The sequence below is a fragment of the Chiloscyllium punctatum genome, chromosome 4 (assembly GCF_047496795.1).
Source record: "Chiloscyllium punctatum isolate Juve2018m chromosome 4, sChiPun1.3, whole genome shotgun sequence".
In the NCBI taxonomy this organism is placed as follows: domain Eukaryota; kingdom Metazoa; phylum Chordata; class Chondrichthyes; order Orectolobiformes; family Hemiscylliidae; genus Chiloscyllium; species Chiloscyllium punctatum.
The window spans coordinates 43,907,738-43,925,508 of NC_092742.1; the positions used below are offsets into that span (position 1 = coordinate 43,907,738).

The 17,771-nt window shown below is 38.6% G+C and overlaps 1 protein-coding gene across 1 annotated transcript in view; it reads right to left on the minus strand.

Annotated features, from left to right (window-relative positions):
- Nucleotides 1-667: 667 nt before the first annotated feature.
- The window catches only part of yy1a (YY1 transcription factor a), a 45,912-nt gene continuing 28,808 nt past the window's right edge, over nucleotides 668-17,771 (minus strand). The window contains exons 3-5 of the mRNA XM_072568519.1: nucleotides 11,869-11,929; nucleotides 3,650-3,808; nucleotides 668-2,133 (exon numbers count right to left, since the gene is read on the minus strand). Coding sequence (XP_072424620.1) covers nucleotides 1,951-2,133; nucleotides 3,650-3,808; nucleotides 11,869-11,929 — 403 coding nt within the window. The 3' untranslated portion in view covers nucleotides 668-1,950. The remainder of the gene's footprint in view (nucleotides 2,134-3,649; nucleotides 3,809-11,868; nucleotides 11,930-17,771) is intronic.

Consider the following 17,771-nt stretch of genomic DNA (forward strand, 5'->3'; position numbering starts at 1 on the left):
TTAACAGCTCTTATAATATATAAAGGTACTAATCATTGCTAATATATCCATAGTGGCAATCCTGGAAACAAGTGCCATATTCAAACATGGACAGAAATCTTAAATAAAAATTCTGATTAAATATTTAATTTGAACTTTTTTTTTAAAACAACTTTTGCAAAAGTTTCAGTAAAGAAAAGGAGAAAAAAGTTGTATTATATTGGGCACTATTTATTTCTTGGTCTTTTCTAAACAGTAGAGTTGCTCTTCCCTATGCAGAGACTTATTAAAACTAGTAACTTACCCTCCAGTTCATTAAAATAGACTTTGTGCATCATCCCTAGAAGAGATCTTACAAACTTCCTTCCAAGGTCTTTCAGAGAAGATGCACACTGCATCTCATTTGAGAAAAGAAACTAACCCACATTAGCAATGTGATGGGAAATATGTCAGTGACTTTTTAAAATAATCTTTTCACCTAAAAGAAAAATTCTGAAGCCAAATAAATTTATATTCTATACGGATGTAATTCTTTAAAAGAGCAATATCTCAAATTGCTTGGGAAGTTAAGAAAATAGTTGTTCTTGATCATGTTACCTTACAACAATTGTGTTTGTTTTACATGGAATCATGACTAATAAAAAGACGTAAATGCAGTTAATATCTAATACAAAACCTTCCCGAGCACTTAAAAACAGAAACAATTTATTTTCAAAGTCAACCTACAGCACTTACAATTTCAACCGCACAGAGGAGTTTCACCTGGAGTCACACCCTTTTCCACCTGGATATAGTTACCAGTGTTTGAGAATTTCAAAAACACTCCAACATTTGCAGCAAAGTGGATAAGCTGAGTAAGATCAGGATTAAGTTGCACAGGAAACTATAATCTCCATTAGTGTTCTACACACAAATCTTACTATAGGTATGTCCTGTTTACATTTTCTTACAGATTGTTTAATGAAAAACAGCTTCTCACGTTAGATTTAAAGTAGGAGAATCACAATGCTCTGCAAATCACTTTCTAACAAGTGCTTGCTTCAGGACCACAACTTTATTGTTGGCCTTTATCTAGTACATGGGATGTACATATTAACAGGTGTTAATAAAAGGTCAGTGCCTGCACAATACATCTACTAATGGAACCGAGCATTGCTTTTTTTTTGCATAACACAACTGAAAACAGGCTCTAATAGAAATTACATTAGACTTTAGCATCCGGCAGTACATTTCAAAAAATAAACAGTGTGACTAAAACGGTTTTAAGTTGATTAACACCATTGAATCACGGTACTATAATTTTTATACTACATGATTTCATTACAGTATACAATACAATTATACAAAATGAGTTAACATCAAAGAATACAACCAAATTAAGATTGCAAACAAAAAAATCTCAAAACTTTATACAGGAAATAACTCTGAAATATGCATGTAGTACAGTTACTGCCAACTCTATGATTCTGAAGGAAACTATTGCAAGCAAAAAATTCAAATTTCAAAAAAATCACATAGCATCTGCATTACTAGCATATCCAAATGAGTGTACAATATGCACACCTGGAAAATACAAAATTAAAAATGTGAATTGCTCTAAGCACTGGGAGAGAGTGTCTCATATATATATATATATACGAATGCTGAAGTAAGTCCAATTTTTAGCACTGTCAGGTAGATGTTTGATAAATGCAAGTTCATCAGGGCATCTTCTCCCCCCCGAGTAAATGTGTTGGTTAGAAAACACCTAGGTGTTATTGAAACAGGAAAACAGGACAAAAACAGGAAGAGCATCCTAGCATCATCATCTCCAACTTTTTGACTACTTTATCAAAACAAGTCTTTTTTTTTGTTATGCAAGAGTTATTTAAAATTCTTCTCTAGAAATATACAAAGGGAAGGTCAACATTATGCCCAAATATGGTCATATAATGCCCTGTTAAGGACAAGGTTCTTCCCTCCTGGAGAAATCTATTGGTTGTTTTTGGCCTTGGCATGTGTTAAGATGTGAGACTTCAGATTAGTTGACTGGGCAAACTTCTTGTTACATCCATCAAAAGGACAAACATAGGGCCTGTCTCCAGTATGGATTCGCACATGAGTGCGTAAATTGAAGTCCAGTGAGAAGCGTTTTCCACATCCTTCAAACGTACACTGGTTCAAAAGAAAACAAAATAAAAATTACATTTTACTGGCAGAAGGAGATTCGCATGGTTTCTATTAAAACAAAAGAAAACACACAGAACATAAATTAAAAATAAATTCTACCTCAGGCTTAAATTTTGACGGACTAGGAAGAAACAGGATAGGTATGGATTACTGTTTCATGGGTTGAATGCACCCTAATTAGAAAATTCTCTATTTTATGTTACAAATGCTTGTAGAATACCTTATAACTGTACAGCCATTTCAAATCCTCTGAGACTTTGATGCCCAAGTCAGTGTGTTGCACAAGCAGATTGTAAGTTCCACCATATGCATTTGCACGTACTAACAAATTAATTGAAAGTGGGCAAGTCAATGTCACAGGACCTTTGCTGAGCAGAGACCCTGGGCTCATCGATCTTTGACAGGCCCATGTCCAGGTCTCTTGATATGACAAAATGACCTTCAAATACACAGCATTATCCAACATTCAATTCTAAATTTCTGACATACTGAGGTAATGTCATTTTCAGCTTACTATTGTTACTATGTGGGGAAAAAGATATCTAAAAGTAGAAAAAGTGCCCTTGCTACACAAAGTCCATCAAGCCAGTAGTTGTGACAGAGGAGAACTTTTTTTAGCATGATCTACAGTTAAGTCACTAGAATTGAACTGGATTTATATTGAAAAAAGTTTAAAATGATATTTATTCATTCATGTCCTGGCTGGACCAACATTTGTTGCTCATCTGTTCAATAAGATGGCGGTGAGCTGCCGCCTTAAACCATTGCAATTTATTTGCCATAAGTACATCAACAATACTGTGAGGGAATAATTTCCTGGTTTTGGAATTAGTGACACTGAAGGAACACAGACATACTTTCAAGTCACTGAGTGGCTTGGAGGGAAACCTGCTGGTGGTAGTGCTCCACACATCTTGTCCTTTTAGATTGCGATGGTAATGAACTTGAAAAATGCTATAAAGGAACCTTGATGAATTGCTGTGGTACATCTTGCAGACTGTACACAATGCTACCACTGAACGTCGGTTGTACAGGGACAGTGGATCGTGTCAAGCTTCATAAGTGCTGTTGGAACTGCACCCATCCAAGTGGGAAATATCTCATCATGCTCCTGACTTGTGCCTTGCAAATGCTGGATGGGCTTTGGCGAGTCAGCAACAGAGTTACTCACTGCAGAATTTTGAGCCTCGGCCCTGATCTTGTGGCCTCAATATTTATATGGTCTAGTTCAATTTCTGTCAACGTATTGATTTGCTAAATCAATAAAAATTTCAGGAGCTTTCGCAGTGTAACAGAACAAATCATATGTTTGAACTTTTACTTGTTTGAAATCTTCAGGTTTTTCAAATACAGAGGCAATGTTGAATTACTTACTTTTGTAATTATCAGGAATAACATCTCTTCACAATTTCTAAACACTATATCCACCAATGCATAAAATTCTATACTGACAATTAAATTACCAGTTAGAAGAAAGCTGACAATAGTTAAGAGGTTTTACCTGGAATGGTTTTTCACCAGTATGAACAAGCTGATGTCGCTTCAGTTTTGAACTCTCCACAAAAGCTTTTCCGCACTCAGCACAAACATGTACTCGGGGGCCGTGGGTATGCAAATGCTTTCTCATGGCAGAGTTATCTCTAAACATTTTCGTGCAACCCTGAAAATTTAACATATTTGTTAAATGTTGGTAATAAGCTACAACAAATTAAACCAAGATACCAAAGTACTAAGACGATGGAGATCAGTTTTCCAATAAGCTGATAATACTCATGCTATTTCTCAAGTTAGCTGAATTTTCTCCTATTGTACCTTTACCACATACAATATTACAAGCAAGTCTTAACAGCTGGATTGTCCACCTGAAATTTTAAAACTGATCAGTTGTGCTAGGGGTAAAATTATTCAACAAATGTAGAACCAAAATACTGGTCAATGTGATGCATAAAAACATCACAATAAGGTGTGTTCAGTGATAAATAATGACATTTACCAGCAATATAACTTTACAATATCTAAATTATTACATTCAAGGTATAGTGCAAGGATAACTCTTCTAAAACTGAATTAAATGAGTTGAGCAAAGGAACAAATTACAAAATGATCCAAGTTGGCTATAAACACATTATGATCCAGTCCTCCTTGCTTTTACTTGTAACTTCTGTGTCCTGCAAAGCTACAAATCAATGACAGAATGCAGTGTTTCTAGACAACAGAAAAAGCACCGGCTGATTGAAATTTCAAACAACTTGCATTCAACAGTCACCTAATTTTTTTAAAAAAGTGATTCATGCACCATCTCTTCTGCCTCCAGATCACACTAAGACAGTGCTGTTCCTTGCTGATAAACGATCATAATTTGCTGAATCAGAATGATTGAAATTTGTAACAGGCTATGGGAAAACTACGACCTTACATTCAATGGTACAGCTCAATTTAAATTATCTATTCCCCTCAAGTTTGTTCCAGGAAGCAGTCATTTATCCTCGTATAGAGGGGTATGAGCCCAGGAGGAAAGTTTACAAAAGGTAAGCAATGCTGTGAATGGCACAAAGATTTTAACAGATGATTAATACACGGGCCAGTTGAATATACTTGTAATTTGCTCGATGCTCCATAATAATGCAAAATCAACTGTGTAGGCCTACTGCAATCAAGTCTTTCACCAGAGGTTCATTTTCAAAGATTGGACACAAACATTATAAATTGTTTTACCCCCAAATGTAATATTAGTTTAATTTACATCAAATAACTGACTCGTCAGTAACTCGATTCAAATTACATCCTTAATAATGATACTCATTCAAGTCCATTCCATTTTTTAAACTCAATTCTTTCATGGGATTTGGGTATCACTGGCAAGGTGAGCATTTACCACCTATCCATAATTTCCCTTGAGCTTAATGGTTTGCTTGGTGGTTTCAGAAAGCACAATAGTCATACATTGCTGGGTCAGGAATCATACAAACGTTATACCAGGTAAGAATGACCAATTTCTTTCTTTCAAAAAAAAAGGACATTAATGAATAGTTTTAATTTAACAATAATTATACTTTCACGATCATAATTTCTGAGGTTAGCTTTGTACCCCAGATTTATTTGCTGAGTTCATATTCTATCAGCTACCAAAGTGGGATTTGAATCAGTGTTCCTATATCATTAGCCTAAACTTTTAGGTTATAACATTGCTACTATGGCATCATCTCCTCTCAACTTCTCCCCAAAATATATATTTTTTAAATATCTGAGGCAGATTAAGCTAATATTAATTCTTAGATACTATACTGCAATACGATCACTCCACTCTGGCTGCGAATAGTAAACAGAATTTCTCAAACCAAGAAAAACATGTAAAATACTGTACTCAAATTCTTCAGACTTGAGTTGATGATACAAATTAAATGCTTTTGTTTCATTTTTGTAATAATTCCAAAGTACAGCCTTCTTTTTAATTAACTGGCACCTATGGGACCAGGAGTGTGCCAGTTGATTAGATGTCCGAGATAATCAAGAGATGCACATAATCAATGTAAAAAGACACGCTAAGTAATGGAAACATAATACATCACTGTTATAGTTTATTTACAGCATGAATCACAAATAAAATGCAACCATGCCTTAAATAAAACTTACTGGCAGAGATCTTTCTCACATGCACTCTCAAATGACTACCCAGACACTGTGGTAGATCACAGTATTTGAGAAGTTGACTCAAAATTGAATCAACTGTTGATATTTTGTGTGAATATTCAATTGAATTACAAGTATATTTATTAAATTAGATTAGATTAGATTACTTACAGTGTGGAAACAGGCCCTTCGGCCCAACAAGACCACACCACCCCGCCGAAGCGCAACCCACCCATACCCCTACATTTACCCCTTACCTAACACTACGGGCAATTTGGCATGGCCAATTCAACTGACCTGCACATCTTTGGACTGTGGGAGGAAACCGGAGCACCCAGAGGAAACGCACGCAGACACGGGGAGAACGTGCAAACTCCACACAGACAGTCGCCTGAGGTGGGACTTGAATTCAGGTCTCTGGCGCTGTGAGGCAGCAGTGCTAACCACTGTGCCACCGTGCCGCCCATTTACACTGAGGTAATTAAACTTTAAAAACTATAATAACTATAATACTGTAAACTTCACGGTATGAGAATTATAATTTTCACCAGTTTATCAAGAGTGCTGGCTAAAACAAAGAATGCTATAGTAACAAAAATTATGACCCAGATTTGCTTCATTTCAGCACTCTTCCTACTGAATCAGATTAGTTGTGCTTTCACATCTCACTTCAGAGACCCGAGGCCATAATCCAAGCTCACGTTAGTGCTAGACTTACAGGTGTCAATGTATCAGTGCCCTATCCGACCTCTTATTTGGGCCTAAAATAGGCTACTTTTAAAAGAAAACCAGGATGACCTGCAAAGTTCCAACAGGATGAATAGATGCGTTGACAATGCAAATTCCTCTTTATGGCAACACAAGCTTCTATTACTTTTAACAGGTAAGGTGGCTCAGTGGTTAGCACTGCTGCCTCACAGCACCAGGGCCCCAGTCTCGAATCCAACCTTGGGCGACTGTCTGTGTGGAGTTTGCACATTCGCCCAGTGTCTGTGTGGGTTTCCTCCGGGTGCTCCGGTTTCCTCCCACAGTCCAAAGATGTGCAGGTCAGGTGAATTGGCTGTGCTAAATTGCCCATAGTGTTAGGTGCATTAGTTAGAGGGAAATGGGACTGGGTGGGTTACTCTTCAGAGGGTCAGTTGGGTTGTTGGGCCGAAGGGCCTTCTTCCACACTGCAGGGAATCTAATCTAACCTAACCTAATCTTAAAAAAAGGTAAAACTAATACCATCTACATTGGTAGTTCTGTGCCACAAAATTAAAGGTCTGTCCTTGAGACTGACCAACCAAAAATTTGCATTTTTAAAAATTAATAGCAATTATTAAATAAACATAAAATATACATCTATTACTCCACATGATATTTTATTGAAAGATACAAAACAAAATCTTCGAAAGTAAGAGAAAACCTATCAATCAGCTTCTCAAATCTCTTTGCATAACTAATCTTTCAGTCCTGGTAGCAAGTCAGTGAAGCTACACTAACTTTTCCATTGATTTTAGATCCTTCCAATCAATGGAACCTTTCTAAACCAATCTCAAGATTGTTCAGTAGATTACACATTTATGTTGGTTCAAAAAAGTACCTTTGTACAAAATGCAGCAAGGACAGGTTGGCAACCTTACTTCAAAATTAATCCTTTACTAAAATTATACCACAATTTTAAAAAATATATATTTGGGCTTTGTTTTGATTTGTCTTTCTAGAGACCAGTTTACACTGGCCTTATTTTTTAATAGCTGTGGTAGAGCATACAAAGATACCTTTTAAAATTGTTCTCATTTTATTTTATCTATTTGTACTGATAACATACATTACTTCACATTTTCTCTCATATTAAACTGCAACAGTTTAGCTGTTGGCCTGCTTGTATCCTGTCACAAACCTCAATTTGGTTTCATCAGTATTACTGCCAGAATTCATAACTCCAGACCATTTACAAAAAAGAAACACAAACCTTTTGGAACAGCAATCACACCGTCTTAATTCAAATTTTTTTTTAGCCTTACTACTGAACTAGCATGTCTGTAATTGTTTGTCTTTTGCTCAAGTGTCAAACCCTTATTACTTTTCATGTGAACTTGATTTCCCTGCCATACACAAATTACATTCATTTGAGCAAAATCATCAAAACAACAATTTCAGTAACATCTAACACACTCAAAGGTTCTAATCACTGAACATTCTATCTCCATGAAACTGATCTGACTAGTGAAAAATCAAACAAATTGATTCAAAACAAATGAGTACATATCTAGGATAATTAAGTAAGTAATGCAGTGCTGAAATTAATGCGATTGAAAAGGCTAAGTATAAAAGTTAAGAATCTTATATTTCAGATTTTCCTATCCCAATATTTTTATAACAATCATTGCTAGAGTTTCAAGCAAGAAAACTAGGCTACCGGAAACACTTTCCTGTACAACTAGAGTACCTCACGAATCAAAAGGAACACTAGAAAATCAGAAGGCAGAATGATTTAACAGAAGTTATAATTCCTAGATTTCAAACACTATACAAATGTGTTAGAGAAAACATAGCCAAGTCTAAACATCATCCGAGAGGCATTTTAGCATATATTTCAGTGATTACGATCCAAAAAAAAAACCTGAAAGCTAACACACTTGCCCTGGTTTAACTAAATTTCCAATAGAATACAAGTTAAAACATTTTTTTGATAGAACAGTATAAAGCAAAACAAAATCAGCCTGCAATTATACTGCACCATTCAGATTCAACTCAGTTTTATCAAAGATCTCTGTCCAGAATTAAAAATAAACAACTTCAAACTGGCAAATATGTTGGCTATCAATCTGGACAACTATGATAATTGAGATGTCTGGCTAACTCAAATTACCCTGCTCATACTGAACCACAGAAATCAGCAATGCATCAAACAATGTACTAATCCCTGCAAAAATCTAATAATTAGCCAGCGCATCATAGTTTCATAATCTTTTCACACATTCAAAATTCCTATTTGTACAGTTTAAACAGCAAATGAGGACATCGATCAGGAAAAGCAAGATGTTCTTGCTCATATTGCCTAAGTAACTCTTCTGCAGATATTGCAGAATGAGCTGTTTCCAAATTTAGTACAGGTCACTCAAGAGACTTGTCTCCAGGAACATCAGGTACAGAGTCAATGGGGTTAACCTATACTTATCTCATTTCACATTAGGGGTCAATTAAATGCGGTTCCTCTTCCAAAAATCAAGTGTAAAAAAACTTCAATCTCCAATATTGGAGGTGTCACCTATGGCTATGGCTCAGTACAGCTACTTCAGTCAGAAGATTTTATGCTTTAATCTCACTTTAGGGACTTTAGCCAAAGGTGGGATGTACACGTATTTAGAAAGGCAAGGACTGATTAGGGATAGTCAACATGGCTTTGTGCGTGGGAAATCATGGCTCACAAACTTGATTGAGTTTTTTTTGAAGTAGTAACAAAGGATTTGATGAGGGCAGAGTGATAGATGTGATCTATATGGACTTTAGTAAGGCATTCATCAAGGCTCCCCATGGGAGACTGGTGAGCAAGGTTAGATCTCATGGAATACAGGGAGAACTAGCCATTTGGATACAGAACTGGCTGAAAGGTAGAAGGCAGAGGGTGGTGGTGGAGGATTGTTTTACAAACTGGAGGCCTGTGAACCAATGGAGTGCCAAAAGATCAGTACTGGGTCCTCTACTTTTTGTCATTTACATAAATGATTTGGATTCGAGCATGAGAGGTAGTTAGTAAGTTTGCAGATGATACCAAAATTGGAGGTGTAGTGGACAACGAAGGTTACCTCAGATTACAACAGGACCTTGATCAGATTGGCCAATGGGCCGAGAATTGGCAGATGGAGCTTAATTCAGATAAATGCAAGGTGCTGCATTTTGGGAAACAAATCTTAGCAGGTAAGGTCCTAGAGAGTGTTGCTGAACAAAGGAGACCTTGGAGTGCAGGTTCATAGCTCCTTGAAAGTGGAGTCGCAGGTAGATAGGATAGTGAAGGCGGCATTTGGTATGCTTTCCTTTATTGGTCAGAGTAGCGAGTACAGGAGTTGGGACGTCATGTTGCTACAGTACAGGACACTGGTTAGGCCACTGTTGCCAGGATTGGAGGATTTGAGCTATGGGGAGAGGCTGAATGGGCTGGGGCTGTTTTCCCTGGAGTGTCGGAGGCTGAGGGGTTACCTTATAGAGGTTTACAAAATTATGAGAGGTATGGATAGGATAAATAGACAAAGTCTTTTCCCAAGGGGTCAGGGAGTCCACAACTAAAGGGCATAGGTTTAGGGTGAGAGGGGAAAGATATAAAATGGACCTAAGGGGCAATGCTTTCATGGAGAGGGTGGTACATGTATGGAATGGGCTGCCAAAGGAAGTGGTGGAGGCTGGTACAACTGCAACATTTAAGAGGCATTTGGATGGGCAAATGAATAGGAAGGGTTTGGAGGGATATGGGCAGTGTGCTGGCAGGTGGGACTAGATTGGGTTGGGATATCTAGTCGGCATGGACGGGTTGGACCGAAGGGTCTGTTTCCATGCTGTACATCTCTAAGACTCTATCTAGGCCAACAATCCAGTGCAGCACTTTGTAAGCAAAAACTATTGGAAGTGAGATCTTTTGGACAAGGTATTACACAGACGCTATGCATCCATTCGAATGGATGTAAAAATTAGTCTGTAGTTCATCTCAAAATCAATTATGAAGAAACTGACTTAAAACCTGAACATTACTAGGGACACAAAGGTGGAGAAATTTTCTAACAAATAGAATTTGAAGTATGAATGAAAACAAAAGTTTAGCCTTCTCATTATTTCACTGGAAAGAACTTTTTGCTCATCCAGCATTGCATTTCAGATAAGCATTTCACTGGAACAGTCAAGAGGTGGTTGTGAGGTAAAGCTGCTGGGATCAGTGTCCATTTGAAAACCTGTACTTGAGGAATTCCTAGGACAGCATGCAGATGAAAGGGAAAAAAGGTCAAGGATGCGTGCATGGCCAATAGATTTTAGTGCAGAAGTATGAAGAAAATCCATTTTAAAGAGATTCATTAACTATGATTACAGATAACAATGGAGTCACAGGAGAATAATTAGACAGTGGAGCTGTGACAAAGGAGAATGGTGTGGTCAACTGTGTCAGACTCTAGGTCAAGAAGAACAAGGAAAGAGGATTTACCCTTGTCTCAACTACACAGGATGGAAATTTTGGACTTAATGAAGTGCCATTTCAGGTCCGTGGCAGAGGGTGAAACCTGAGTCATGGATTTCCCAGCAAAGAGAATAGATTTACATGATGATAAATTGGTCAAGAATTTTGAAGAGGGATGTGAGGTTGGAGATGGGTAGTTAGTTTGCGAGGACAGAGGGGTCAAGGGTTGGCTTTTGAGGAGGAAGACAAACACTATAGAGAAGACAGGGACAATACCTAAAGGGAGAGACCATTTATAATTTTGGCTGAACAAAATGAAGTTTGTAAAATATTATGAACCAGTTGATAGTCAACATTCCAGTATTTTAGAATGAAGTGCAATAGCTACAAATAGCAGATCAGAAAGGCTCCAAAAAGAAATGAAATCACATATCTAAAATCAAAGCCTGTCAAAGTGAAATTAGCTGAACTTGTTGAAAACTCAACTTCATACCATCCGGTATTTATTCCGATTGCTGTCCTGCTGAGAAAACCTATATGTGGAACTAATGGCCCAAGTAGCATGTACCTGTATTGTATCATCTTATGGAACAGTAGTGTATTTAGCTTAGCATTTTTAATAAGTTAGACAGTTAATTAATGGCTTTCTAGCTAAATCTCAGAGGTTTCCCAATCAGACATCTGGCATAAATGAAGAACAGAACCCAAGGTGCAAGTAAACAATATCATAAGTGCCAAGCAAAAGAAGTACACACCATAACTTGGGTGCCAAATACATTGTATGATCTGCTTCAACAGTAACTTTTGTTTACAAAAATTCTACCAGTAAAACAGCAACCATTGCCTGCAAACAACAAATTACGAATCCAATTACATCTCTTACAATCCATCAACACCAAGAGTCTAATTAATTTATAATACTACCCAATTCATATACTCACTTTGTGAGGACATGCTATGGTTCTAGGTGCATCATCTTCTTTCTGCTTTCTTGGCTTCATCCTATGTAGAATGTGGAAATAAGTATCAAGACACACAGGAAATTAACATCAAACATTCATGAAACCCATTTTACAAATGCTGAGCATTTTATAAATCAGTCAACCACATTTCACCTTGTTTTGCAAAGTACATACCAAAATTTACAATATTGCCTGGAACGAAAATGTTGAAAGAGCTATCATTAAATACCCTAAAGGAAGTACTTGCCCTGAATGATCAGGACCTTACCAAACACCCACCACAAAAAAGGATCGCAAGAACTTCAGTTAATTAAATTATGTGGGGATGCCGATGTTGGAGTGGGGTGGACAAAGCAACAAGTCACAAGACACTAGGTTACAGTCAAACAGGTTTATTTTAAATCAAGTTTTCAAAGCACTGCTCCTTTGTCAGGTAAAGCAGAACTTGGAACTTCATCTGACAAAAGAGCAGGGCTCTGAAAGTTTGTGATTTGTAATAAACCAGTCAGTCTACAACTTGGTGACATGTGACTTCTGACAAAGTTCTTTACACGATTTAATGTTCAGCCAAACAAAGTGACGAAGAGGTAGAAAAAATATTTTTCATAGCCCAGTTCTTCTTCAAGGAGGCTTGAAAATAAATAAATACAACATGGGTGTACAGTACCTTTAAGAGAGTTAAAAGCTAGCAGTGACAGCACCAAGTGTTCTCAATAAGATACAATGTAACATGTGGTTCAGAACAGCTAGCACTAGCTGAGTTGCTGTGAGACAAAAACAAATTCTAATTCGGCCAATCTATTTAGATTATACCCCAAAAATATCAAATTCCAATTAAGTTTGAATTTAGTATATTGACTATCTTAAAAGCCAATGACACAATCTGATGCTGTGGAGGTATACGACTAGAGAAAAATGAAAAGTTTAGAAGAGTACTGTCATGCTAAGCATGTAAAGACTGCCTAAAACATAGCTCTCTTAAAGGTACCTTTATCGATCAGTAACCTGTGAAGCGGAATCCCCCAAAAAAAGACAGGAATAAAGAGAACTCAAAAGCGGTCTGATTTTGAGATAAGGAGTTTTGTTTTGTAAATCTTGCTCGGGAGTTTTACCAGACTAGTATTGGAGAAGGGGAAGGTAAAAGGTTAGAGGAAGGAGTTGTAAATAGTCGTTAGCTAATTATTGTCTGTTATACTTTAGGAAATAAAGTTGATAATTTTTACTTCAAATAGTTCTTTACCTCTCGAATTTTCTTAGATTACTACACGGGATAAATCTTTTCTGTGGTGCTCGTTTTAAATTTAACAGGAAGTTTTACCCCGTGTCGTAATAGTTTGGGGGCTCGTTGTTGGGATTTGAACTGGTTTAAACAGATTTGAATAGATTTGGGGGTACGTGAATTCCAGTAGACCTAAACACCTGCAGGTTAGTGTCTTAGATCTTTAAATAAAACATAAGTGAGAGGGGGGGATCCAAGATGGCGGCGACCCAGCAAGTCTGAGTCGACAGTGCTTCTCCCAAGACTTGGGCAAAGTGGGTCATCTGCCCCCACCACTCTCACCAAATTAAGTAAAAATTATTTTAAATAATGTAATTATTTGTTTAATATTGTATTTAAACAATTTAACCTCCAATAAAAATGACTAAAGGGAAGGGAGCCCACAGCTCTCAGCAAGCAGGAACCCCTCTCCCACCCTCTCCAGCTGCAGCTGAGGTGTCCGCAGCCATCCTGGGGGACTTACTTGTGGGCAGCACGGTGGCACAGTGGTTAGTACTGCTGCCTCACAGCACCAGAGACCCGGGTTCAATTCCTGCCTCAGGCGACTGACTGTGTGGCGTTTGCATGTTCTCCCAGTGTCTGCGTGGGTTTCCTCCGGGTGCTCCGGTTTCCTCCCACAGTCCAAAGATGTGCAGGTCAGGTGAACTGGCCATGCTAAATTGCCTGTAGTGTTAGGTAAGGGGTAAATGCAGGGGTGTGGGTGGGTTGCGCTTCGGCGGGGCGGTGTGGACTTGTTGGGCCGAAGGGCCTGTTTCCACACTGTAAGTAATCTAATCTAACCTACGGTGGCAAGCCTTGTGGAAATAATCTCCAAATTCGATGCAAAGGTTGATGCTTTCATTGAAGAAACCCGAAGCTGATGGGACTCACTCTTGGCCGCGCTGCAAAAGCACGACATCAAGGAAATTGAGCGCCGAGTCGGAGAGGCGGAGCTAAAGGCGGCAACCTCCGAAACTACAGCATAATCAGCCGTGCATTTGGGTCCGGACTCTCGAACAGCGAGTCCAGACTTTAGAGAATCACATCGACGACCTCGAGCGTTTGCTGGGCCTTCCCGAACGGGAAGAGGAAGGCCAGCTTACAGTGTTCCTTGAACAGTGGCTTCCACAGCTTTTAAATCTGGTGGCTGGATCAGGCCAGATAAGGGTGGAATGGGCCTACCGGGTTGCAATACGCGGGCCCGGCTCAAACCAGCACCCCCGCCTGGTCCTGTTCCGGCTGCAGAGCCTCAAGGAGGCAGATACTCTTAGATTCCTCCAGAAATCTTGGAAAAGATCCCCAAGCCATGATCTTTAAAGATTCCAAGATCATGTTATTCCAGGACTTTTCCCCAGCTCTGGTCCGAAAGAGGAAGGCGTTTGATGAAGCGAAGTGTTTAAGGGACTTAAATATTCAGTACTCCTTGTGCTATCCAGCGACACTACGCTTTAACCATGAAGGGTCCGTGTATAACTTCGGATTGCCGGAAAAGGCCAAGGAATTTTTGGACTCTCTTTGATCAATTCTAAGAGTTAATAGATGTTGGTTTGCTTTCCCCCCACTCCAGTTTACATCCCCCCCATTTTTAAAAATATTAATCCCTTTTTTTAAAAAACCTGCTTATCATCGTCTTGGGGGGTGGGGAGAGGGATTTATTTATTTGTTCTCTACTTAACGATTTTCTCCCTTTTTAAAAAATTCTATATATAGGCCGGGGGGGGGGGGGGCCTAGTTAATGTTGGTGGGGGAGGCGGTTACCTTATCCTATTTTATCCCTGTCTCTTGGAGCAGGGTTGTTTTCCCTTGTTATTTTGTATTATTATATTTAATTATTACTTGTTGAGGCTGTAATTTTACAGTTATATATGTTTATACATGGTATTAACATTACCAAATATATCCAGGTGTAGGTATGGGTGGGGGGTAGGGTGCTCACTGTTAACTCTAGCTGGACAATATATTCTGATTAAAGCCCTTATAAATGGAGAGGAATATGGGATTTTAAATTTGTATTGCCTCCCGGCACATCCTTTTAAATTTATAACGGAAGCTTTCTCAAAATTGATGGCTCTCAGAGCTCATCGTACAATTATAGGGGGAGACTTTAATTGTATTATGGATCCGGAAATAGATAGGATTCCCAAGAGTACTGCAGGAGTATCCCCCAGATCTAGACAACTGGTGGATTTGAACAAAGAATTAGGATGAGAAGATATATAGAGATGCCTTCATCCACAGGGCAGAGATTTTTCTTTTTACTCCAATCCACATAAATGTCATACCAGAATCGATATGTTTTTGCCCCCTCGATTTTTAAAAATTCCATATCATCCTGTAAAATAGGCAGTATAGCAATTTCCGATCACACTGCTGTATATATGGAAATCAAGGCGAGGAACAATGAGACATCCCCCCGGCATTGGCATATGGACCCCTTCCTGATGAAAGATAGTAAATCTGTAAAGTACTTCTCTCAAGAATTTAAAACTTTTTTAGAAATTAATTCAGGTACGGCTAAAGCTTACACGCGAGGTTTGATCATCTCCTACTCAGCGAACCAGAAAAAATTAAAGGGAGAACAACAGCGTCTGCTCGAAGCTTGCTTAAAAACAGCTGAAACAGCATACGCTGACAGACCTTCTCTTATCAAATTGCAAAGGATTACGGCCCTTAGGACAGCTCTAAACACCACCTTACCCAAACGGCTAAGAGGGAAATATTATTTACAAAACAAAGGTTATATGAATTTGGCAATAAACCCAGTAGATACTTTGCGTTTCTTGCAAAGAAAAAGAAGGCCCCTCAAACTACCACGTCTATCAAGGAAAGTACAGGTATTTTGACTCACGATCATAAAAGGATTAATGCAATCTTTAGAAAATTTTATTCTGATTTATATAAATCACAGGATTGTGAAGACAGGACCAGGAGGATGCAGTCATTTTTTAAAAAAATCTGACCTTTCCGGACCTAATTCCGGAACAGGTATCGGTCTTGAATGTTCACCCAACAATCCAAGAAACACTTGACGCATTCAGGCAACTTCAGAGCGGTAAGGCACCTGGCCCAGATGGGTTTCAAGCTGAATTCTATAAGGAGTTTACAGGAATATTGGCCAGTCCACTTATGGATATGTATAACTATTCATACAGTCAAGGCTGTCTCCCGCCTTCGCAGAAAGAGGCGAATATCCTTCTTATCCTTAAAAAAAAGGAATGGACCCAGAAGATTGCGCATCATACAGACCAATATCCTTGCTAAATGTAGATTTTAAAATCCTCTCTAAAATGTTAGCATTGAGGCTAGAAAGGGTATTGCCACATATTATAAAGGAGGATCAGACGGGGTTTATTAAGGGCTGTGGATTATCCAATAATGTTAGAAGGGTTTTGAATGTGATTCAAGCCTGCCATCAGGGAAAGATACCAGGAATAGTAGTTTCATTAGACGTGGAAAAGGCATTCGACAGGGTTGAATGGTCATATCTATGTTACACATTGGAAAGGTTTGGCGTTGGAAAGGTGTTTACCAAATGGGTCTCACCACTGTATAGTGATCCCAAGGCAATTGTGATTACCAATGGATTTGGCTCAGATAGCTTCAGTGTGGATAGGGGCTGCCATCAGGGATGTCCTCTCTCGCCATTGCTATTTACGCTAATAATTGAACCACTAGCAGAAGCTATACGGGCTGATCCTAATATAACGGCCCCGAGGATTGGTACAGGTAAACTAAAATTACCCTTTATGCAGATGATGTTCTTCTATTTCTCAGTAATCCTCTGATGTCCGTACCTCACTTAATCCAAGTTATTAATACATTTAGCGCATTCTCAGGCTATAAAATTAATTTCTCAAAATCGGAGGCTATGCCAATGGGTGACCTTGCTAGTATATCCCACTTATTGGACGGATCCCTTTCAGTGGTCCCTGGAGGGTATCTTATATTTAAGCATTTTTTATTACCCCAGTATTTGGTCAGTTATACAAGGCTAACTATGTGCATTTACTGGAAAGGATAAGGTAGGACCTCCAGCAATGGTGAGACCTTCCAATTTCCTGGCTGGGAAGAATAGCACTAATTAAAATGAATGTCCTGCCCCATCTCCTATACCCTATGAGAATGCTTACGGTGATGCTGCAGAGGCTGGCACTACGTAAATTATATGGCTGTTTGGGTTCCTTTATCTGGAATCATAGACGGCCCCTCATTAAGCTGAAGCAGCTACAGCTTCCACAGGCAAGGGGAGGATTGGATTTCCCAGATTTTAGGAAATATCAGTTAAGTTACATAGCTGATTGGGTCTTGTCTGACCCGCAATCAATCCGGCTGGACATCGAGGCTTCAAGTAAAATGCCCACTTACTAACTTTTTATTTTCAGACAAGAGGAAAATCATTACGGACCACTGTAAAAACCCTATAATACTAAACACAATTAAAGCTTGGAATATAATGCGGCAAAATGAGGGCAACTCACATAAAACATCCCCCTATGCTCCGATAGTGCGAGCATGGGGATTTCAACCAGGGTTTACAGATGCCACTTTCAAACTCTGGAGATCCAGGGGTATCTCATGTTTAGGGGATCTGTTTAAAGAAGGGGTCCTGATGTCAGAAATTTGG